Source organism: Colletes gigas, unplaced genomic scaffold, assembly GCF_013123115.1.
Source record: "Colletes gigas isolate AHSC1104 unplaced genomic scaffold, ASM1312311v1 Colletes_gigas_Sc00048, whole genome shotgun sequence".
NCBI lineage: Eukaryota > Metazoa > Arthropoda > Insecta > Hymenoptera > Colletidae > Colletes > Colletes gigas.
The window spans coordinates 794,054-803,061 of record NW_025106677.1 but is presented as its reverse complement, the minus strand read 5'-3'; the positions used below and the strand labels follow the sequence as shown (position 1 = coordinate 803,061).

Here is a 9,008-nt window from a genome sequence, read left to right as displayed (position 1 = left end):
AAGGAGACAATGTTAAAACAATATAGGTAGTCATTGAACTGTCTCATCAGGGAAAAGAAAGAGAATATAACAGTTTTGTATATAGATTGGGGGATGAAAATTTGCTTATGTATTTTCAACGCATTAAAATAAGAAAAATTAGATGCACAATAGATTTTTGTTTCGAAAAACGGTACTCGTCTACAGTTTCGTAGTAATTTATGTGTATATATAAAGATGAATACGCGTACGTGGAGTTCATAAGAGTTCGGAATTCTATAGTTTACAATTATAAAATATTCTGTGGTACACCTTATTCGTAATTTTATATTAAAATTTAGGTTTAATTCTAGTCACTACAAATGTTATAATTTTATTCTATGCTGAATTGGTAACATTAAAGAATGACACTGAGTGACACTAAAATGGCAAAGGGGGTCCAATCCCCTCGAAACCTGGGACAAAAAATGCATCGATTCTATTGCTGAATTTCGTTCGTGCTTTCTACATTTTTTAATTTTACCTCCTGAAATCACTGTCCTTTAAACGAAGGGGTCGTTCTAAAACCACTGACCGTTTTACGAGGTCGATGTTTCTGTACATAGTCTGTGGTAGAAGTAATACAAAGGGTAAGCTTAAACAATAGTCGATACGTTCTAAATAAGTATTTCAGTTACGCGTTTGGAACATTTGTTACGGAAAAATTGCTCGGTTTCCCGGCGTATGTTGTATCGATTGAGCAGGTTTGGACGATAAGTCGCGTTATGTTGGCCTGAGCGCGCTGACCATGTCGCCCAACAACCGTTCCACGCTGACATCGCCTACCGTTGGTTTGAATAATAATTCTTGCAGGGTTGATCGACAGAGGGCACGCGCCGGGGGTAACAGCAACAACAGACGACCAACCCTTCGAGCATCCCTTTCGCAGAATACGGCGACCGTTTGCTCTTGCAATGTTGCTACCCTTCCTCGTTCGCAGAGTCCTCGCGATTCTAAATAAACAGATAATTATTTCATTACCGTTGATTCAGCTTCATTTTCTGTGAATGTTATTTCATGAGTATTCAATATAACAGTATTAAAATGTATACATTGTTTCATACACGAACAGAGGTACCAGCATTAGGCAAACGTTATATCGAATAACGAATAAAATCCATTCAGAAAAACTGTAAAAACAAGTAAAACAGTAAAGAAAGACATCTAATTGTATAAGAAATTGGGAATAGAAAATATATAATACAAATAAGGAAGGCTGCAAAGCACGTATTGCAAAGATTGCCGACTTTGTGGGGTAGTTTTTTTAGGGGTTGATATCGATCGAACTGCACTACCAACCCTGCAAAAGGTTAAATGTTTTGAGCGACCTCTCCGTTTAGTATCAGTGATTCGAGGAACTACACGAATCTCAACCACAAACGAGGTATACGAGTAGACCTTGCGTCCATATTTTTTTGGCCCAGGATTTCAGGGGTATGTGTACTCGCCAGAAATGATTGTAATTGGCCCCCGCAACCGAAAATAATTTTTCCAAAATAATTTGAAACTTTTTAATTTCGCTAAAAAGTTTCAGGAGCCTTGTCAATATTTCTTAAAAATATGTTTTTCATTATTGATAAATTCGTTTTTATAGGTATCCATGAACTCTACTTCCATACTAAATTTTATTGAAATATATTTACTATTGTATGAATTATGGTTGTTTCAAAATTGGACTATTTTTATGGGTTTTTTTTCACTTTACGGAGTTAAGGACCGACTATTCGAATATTTTTGGAATTTCTACATATTCTTGATTAAGATACGCTGCATACGTTTGCATTTTGAAACATTAAAATCTTTCAATCCATTCAGGAGTTATGGCGTTTTAAACGTAGACATGACATTTCGGGGAACCATTTCTGGCCAAAAATTATATTTTCGGTAAGGAATTTTTTTTCGATAGTGGGTAGTATTTTGGGGGTATGTCTATTGACCAAAAATGATTGGAATTGACCCCTGCAACCGAAAATAATTTTTATAGAATGATTTGAAACTTTTCAATTTTCAGGGTAACAGTTATGGTCAGACATTATATTTTCAGTAATGAATTTTTTTCTCGAAAATGCGTAGGATTTTGGGGGTATGTCTATTGTCCAAAATTGATTGTAATTGACCCCCGCAACCGGAAATAATTTTCATTGAATAATTTGAAACTTTTCAATTTCGCCGAAAGACATCCCTTGTCGATTTTCCTTAAAAATTCGTTTTTGATTTTTAATCATTTTGTGTAATGCCCTATAAAAAAATTGTCTAATACTTTTTTGTAGGTACCCATGAGCTTTACTTCAGAAAAAGTTTCATTGAAATATATTCACTATTGTAGGAGTTATGGTCGTTTGAAAATTGGACCATTTTTATGGAGTTTTTCTCACTTTACGGGGTGAAGGAGCCACTTTTCGAATATTGTTAGAATTTCTACGTATTCTCTACCAAAATACGCGTAGTTTGCATTTTTAAACATTAAAATCGTCCAATCCGTTCAGGAGTTATGACGTTTTAAAGATTCGCATGTGGGCTAACAAATCTGGCCAGAAATTATATTTTCAGTAATGAATTTTTTTCTCGAAACTGAGCAGGATTTCGGGGGTATGTCTATTGACCAAAAATGATTGTAATTGATCTCCGGAACCGAAAATAATTTTTTTAGAACAATTTGAAAATTTTTTTTTTAAATTTGTTTTTGATTTTTAGTAAATTTGTTTGACGCGATACGGAAATTTTGTCCAATACTCTTTTGTAGGTACCCAAGAGCACTACTTCAAAACAAAAAATTTCATTGAAATATAATCACTTTTATAGAAGTTATGGATGTTTGAAAATTTGACCATTTTTATGGCGTTTTTCTAACTTTCGGGGTTAAGGACCAACTTTTCGAATATTTTTGGAATTCCTACATATTTTTGATCAAAATACGCGTTGTTTGCAACTTGAAACATTAAAATCCTTCAATCCGTTCAGGAGTTATGATGTTGTAAAGATATGCTTGAACTTTCAGGGTAACATTTTTGGCCTCAGATTTATGGAATTTTTTTCTCGAAAGTGCGTAGGAATTCGGGTGTATGTCTATTGACCAAAAATGATTGTATTTGACCCCAGCAACGAAAAATAATTTTTTTTAAACGATTTGAAATTTTTTTTTCACTGAAAAATTTAGACACTCACCCCCTGTCAATTTTTCTTAAAAATTCGTAGTAATTTACCTCCTTTAAAAAGAACTATGGCCTTAAGACAAGCGTACTCCGAATGATCGACTCTGAGGAGGGTGCATTTTCCCAACAATTCTCTCAGCTTTCTCACTTCGTCGACGAGCATATCTTTCCTTTCAGACGACAAATCGCTGGGCACCAAGGTGGCTTCCTCGACAGGAAAATTCCACTGGGCGGCTGTTAAGACGAAAAGTTCGCTCCAGGATTCCTCCAGAAGAATAGTCTGGTCTCTGTAGGGCAGCTTGAGAGAGACGCACGGTTGATTGAATGTTTAACTGAACACTGGACGACTCTGTCTTGTGTAACCAGACCTGGGCATTTGTGAAATAACGTTATTTGAAATACTATTTCAATAATAAATATACATTTCTATTTAATGGAACAAAGTTGATCTTCAATTAACCTTGAAAACATTTAATAAACAAGAAGTAAATAGGAAATTTTACTACCTTATTCTATCGCTAAAAATAAGACATAATCTTTGGGCGTATTTATTATTTATGTACCTCTGTTATTTGATATAATTGCACACCTATTACTTCGACTAAATCTGTACGTTTTCAAGTAGTTTTGAAATAATATTTCAAATAGTTATTTCTTATTTTCATGTAAAATTTAACTTTGCTCAGGTCTGTGCGCAATTGATACACGAACTTAGTCGCTCGAACTGTAATAATGTCCGTTACCTTTTTACAGAAAATTTTATGAAATATTTACAATGTTACTGTGTTAATAAGTACTGCTTCAATTTATGGAATTGAGTTTGTAGGTGTCCACTTTGGAGTTTCAAGACAGAGTAATTGTAATGCAGTAGAGTTGACAGAATTTTAACTCACCTGCAAGAAGGAATGAATGCTTCTCGCCCATCTGACAGCGAAGAAGAGTAATTTTGCAGCAAATTCGTATATATTTTCCGTGGGTAAAATGGAGAAATTGGTAATGTATTCCGAGGACACGGAGTTGACGATTGGAGGTGCTAATCGAGTACTTGCAAGCTCCTCTGTAAAACCACAGGTATTTATACTGACCTTATCTTTATTGAACTATATACGAAAATCCTTACCCTTTGTCTCGATCCTAGTGTCCATCGATCCAGCTTCCTCGGAGCTTGTCACCTCGTCCTCCTTGGCAGCAGCCACCGTTAATGGTTCTGTTGGCGACCGCGGCAAAAAGTGTGCTGTAAATCGACAAAAAGATTCGTAATCCTCATTTATTTTTGCATTTTATTTGCAAACACTATTAACGGTATAATCTTATTTTATTTTAGTAACGAATAAGAAAATCAAAACGTTCTGTCGTCGACCCTTGGAAACATAGATCAAGTATGGAATTAATATAAATCTCATTCTATTGTATGTAGTCTATATTACTATACACGCGATTGAACAGTATATTATTTCAATAATTATATTTACATTATTTCACTCAAATAATTCCCGTAAACAAGTGATTTTTCAAATGTATATTCTGTTTTTTAATACTTTAAAATGATTATATATTAGGCTTCAAGATTATAGTTCGTTATAGATCAAGTATGGAATTAATATAAATCTCATTCTATTGTATGTAGTGTATATTACTATACACGCGATTGAACAGTATATTATTTCAATAATTATATTTACATTATTTCACTCAAATAATTCCCGTAAACAAGTGATTTTTCAAATGTATATTCTGTTTTTTAATACTTTAAAATGATTATATATTAGGCTTCAAGATTATAGTTCGTTATTGGGCAACTTGGAATGAAGAATCTGTAACAAAGTTCGTAATTGCATGATAAGGGGATAAATAATGTAAGGTTGTAGCCCAAAGTCAAAGACATTCTCGGTAAGGATACGACAACTACCAATTTGAAAACAAGTTTATTTACGATCGTTTTCACTCACCAACCGATGACGTGAACGTTGGCACCGTTGGCTTGAATGGGAACAACGCGGGATACAGGAGGGGATGATAAGGATTGCTCGCCGCGTGGTAAACGTGAGAAATTCCTGAGTACAGTCCCGCAGGACCTCTCCTCGCAGCTGCTACCAAAGACGACGTGTTCCGTGGAGCTCTTTCATGCTGAACCGCTGTGAGTAGTTATATTTTAATAATTATATTATTACTTAACATTAGAATCGTAACATAATAACTAAATCTTATCCTAACTCTAGCCACTACCCACACGACACTCTTGCAAACATTAAAATTTAGTAAGAAATACTTTGTATAGAGTCAAAATACTCAGTAGTGTTTCCCCTATGCAGTATTATTATTTAATATTTCTATACGTCAAGTAATTTGCTTCTCTTTGGTCCTCCAATCTAATAAATTTCTTTCATTTTTATATGTTTATATTTTTTATATATTTTGACGTACTTAGAAGCATTAAAATTCAGTAAGAAAAACTTTTTATTCCTGCAAACATATTTACGACTGATTTTATAGAGTAAAAATACTCACTAACGTTTCCACTATTTATTATTTGTTACTTTCGTACATAATCTAATAAAATTATTTTATCGTTATGTGTTTCTGCGTTTACATCTACTTGCTCTTTAATAGATATTGTATTCACAGATCTTTACTCAGTATTTCTGAAGTGGTTATTTTTCTCGGTGCTTTATTTGGATATTTTGTACGATATCCAAGTTGTTTCCTCTACAATTATCCCCAAAGTTGACATATGTTCTAATTAGAACTGTGACAGAATCCAATATAATCTCATTTTTAAGTCCAGCTGTTTTTTCTTGATCCCTATGTATTTCTTCTATATTGATCCATCAATGATACCGAGGCATTTCGTTATTTGGGAATAAAAATTCCCAATTTCAGATACAACGAAGAAATAAACGGTATCCATCTTGAAGTACCCCAACTCGCGCCAGCAGCTGCCTCAATATAAATAAAATCAATCTCGCCTGTTCGCTTTGATTCCCCCATTGCACTATTATTGACCACTTATTTTCATTTTTTTTTCCAGCTCAAGGACCCGCAGAACCGTAGACCGTTAATGGCACCTTTCGCGTCCCCTCTGTCGCTAATTGATATCCCCGCGCAATCAAGTGTTTGGATTATCCTGGCTGCCCTAGCCCGGGATGGAAGTGTTTACAAAAGCTGTGAACGTCAGGCTGCTCGTGACACCGCTCTTCCGCTCGTGTCGAGGCTAACTTTTCGGATTCTAGCGTGGGCGGGCGTCGGTATACATACAGATGCATATAGAGTTTCAGGTGGGCGCGAGGAGGAGCCTTTTTTTTTATTTCGTTCGAAGTGTCGCCCTTCTTCTATTTCTTCGTCGAAGCGAGAGAAACCTCTTGCATTGTAATGTCCTCCAGGCGATGGCTCCGACGTATATTTGCGCTGATACGACGAACGCGGAGGACGACGTCGATTCCTGTCATACGCACGGTTTCTGACAGACGATCGTTCAACCACCCCCCGGGGGGATGACACTCGCGGAGACGTTAACTTCGTCTGAAGACATTTTCGCTTAATTCAGTGCTCCAACACTTCCCTCTACTGTACTTTTTATTGTAAAATTAGACTCGATCAAAAATATCACTGAACATTGAATAGTTCGAATATTTTGCACGTTCACCCTTCTTCTTCTAGACAATTTTTTCGTATCGTTTGAGACTAATTTTTGAAACCCTTGAGACAAAGTTAAAATGCTTCTACTTTCGATTAGTATACTATATTATAGGATCATCCCATAAATTCGTGAAATTGTGAATTTCAAAATAGGACCTCGTAAGCTACGTTTCGTGAGTGTATGAAGTTCTGAGAAAACATAATGGAGGATAGGTTTCGTAAAACTTGGCGGTCGATGCGTGGATCCGATTGATATTGGCGTTCTCGTCTGTTTGATTCTCGTTCGTATACCGAGTTAAATTCCTTATGTGTAAAGAAAAGAATCTAAAGTCTTAATCACCGGTGAAACGAAGCGTACCATCTCGTTTCATGTTAACCTGAAGGCACTTGGTGAAACGACATGCCTGGCACTGATTGCGACGCGAAACGTCCACGATGCAGCGACCATTCTCCTTGCAAACGTAGTCCAAATTCCTGAACAGGAGAACCGAATGTTATCGAACCGAATGTTTTCTAAATTAAAAATGAAAATAATTACGAGATATCAATAATAATTGCGGTAGAAATTGAAACCAACAATATAGTATGCATTTTATTGTACAAGTTTACTCTTTGAATTGACAAAATAATACTAGTATCAATAATATTTGCCTCTTCGAACCAAGCACGATCGGTCTAATGAATTTATTTTTAAACAGATTTAAAATAATTTGATGCAAATAAATAGCCTCCTATTATCTTTCTTCCCAAGTTACAGACACTTTTATTCTCTAACAATACTAATCGATAAATCACAATCTTTTAATTACAAACTGAACTAGTCCAAACGATTGTACTATTTGTTCACAACGTTCGATAGCTCCTTGTTTTTTCTCAATGGAGATTAAAAAGTCAATCTTATGTCAATTTCTTGAGCAATCAATCGTATGAATAATCGAAAGAAGTTCCTTTAGATGTATGTCGCGTGTGGTTTATGCATAACCGAACGAACGATTTTCTAAACAGATGGGTAAGTCGTGCAAGATCTGTTGCCTGTATTCATACCCAGGGTCTAAATCTAATGGATTTTTATTTTATGCATTTATTCAATGCATGCAAGAAGACGAATCTGATAAAATGTCTGGACATTTAAGCAAAAGTTAACCATTTCAAGCACCTTCGCCGAAGGTAAAAAACTGTATACTACTACTGGATTATAAAAATGGTTATAACTCGGGAACAAAGTTGTATTTTGACGATATTTTTATAGCAACATTTTTCATTGTTGCGTTTTTAATTTTACTTAAAGTTCCCAGTAACTTTTAAATTAACGATGATACACCGATTCAAAGTAAAGTCTCTTAATTTTCAAAATACTGACAACAGTGGAAAACAACAATTTTTTGATTGTTACATTTACTATAAACTGGTTTTACTTTAACTTAAATTTACTAATAAACTGGTTTTTAAATTTGTGCACTCACATTGGAATAAGAGATCCCTCGTGAGACCCAAACATCTGGGCATCGATAAATTAAAATTACCAAAGTAGATTTTTTAACGATGTTTTAAATGATTTTACCAACGCAATGTTAAGTTTAATTTTTCTATGAGAAGACCGCATTTAACTTGGTATACACAAATTGCATAATTTTAAAGCAACATTTTTCACTGTTGCGTTTTTGATCCCACTTAAAGTTCCCAGTAACTTTTAAATTAACGATGGTACACCGATTCAAAGTAAAGCGTGGATTCCTCGAGACTCTACACGATTGTGCAGTTATTTCGAAAACGACGAAAGAGTAATTACCTTGCATACCTGCGGATCGACCGCTTGAAAAATCCGCGACATCCGTCGCAGCTCGGTACTCCGTAATGCTTTCCGGAAGCCTTGTCGCCGCAGACTTTGCACAGACTTTCGCTACGGCTGTTGTCCTCCATTTTCTCCTCGGACCTGACCATAAAAAAAAAAAAAATCAAACGATAATGCAGTACTCAGGGTATCCTTTCTTCGTTTCAACACTGAAACTACCAAAGTGGTCGAAACGATTCTCGTAATTTTTAATAGAAATTGTAAAAAAATTTACCATAGTTCTTTTATAAGAAAATGAATAAACACCTATTTCCATTGCGTTATACGTATCTTCGAGTATCTATCGGTTGAAATTTTTTGGTACAAATAAATACACCGGAAATGTTGGTAGTTAAGAAGTAAATAATGTT

General features: G+C 35.1%; 1 protein-coding gene across 1 annotated transcript; it reads right to left on the bottom strand.

The window, feature by feature from the left end:
- Positions 1-741: 741 nt before the first annotated feature.
- On the bottom strand, positions 742-8,726 carry LOC122403294 (COUP transcription factor 2-like). Its single transcript, XM_043406736.1, has 7 exons — positions 8,596-8,726; positions 7,165-7,280; positions 5,120-5,305; positions 4,291-4,404; positions 4,064-4,227; positions 3,222-3,468; positions 742-971 (listed from the first exon to the last, which is right to left on the bottom strand). Exons 1-7 carry the CDS (start codon positions 8,724-8,726, stop codon positions 742-744), a joined length of 1,188 nt encoding a protein of 395 aa, XP_043262671.1.
- Between the last annotated feature and the right edge of the window lie 282 nt (positions 8,727-9,008).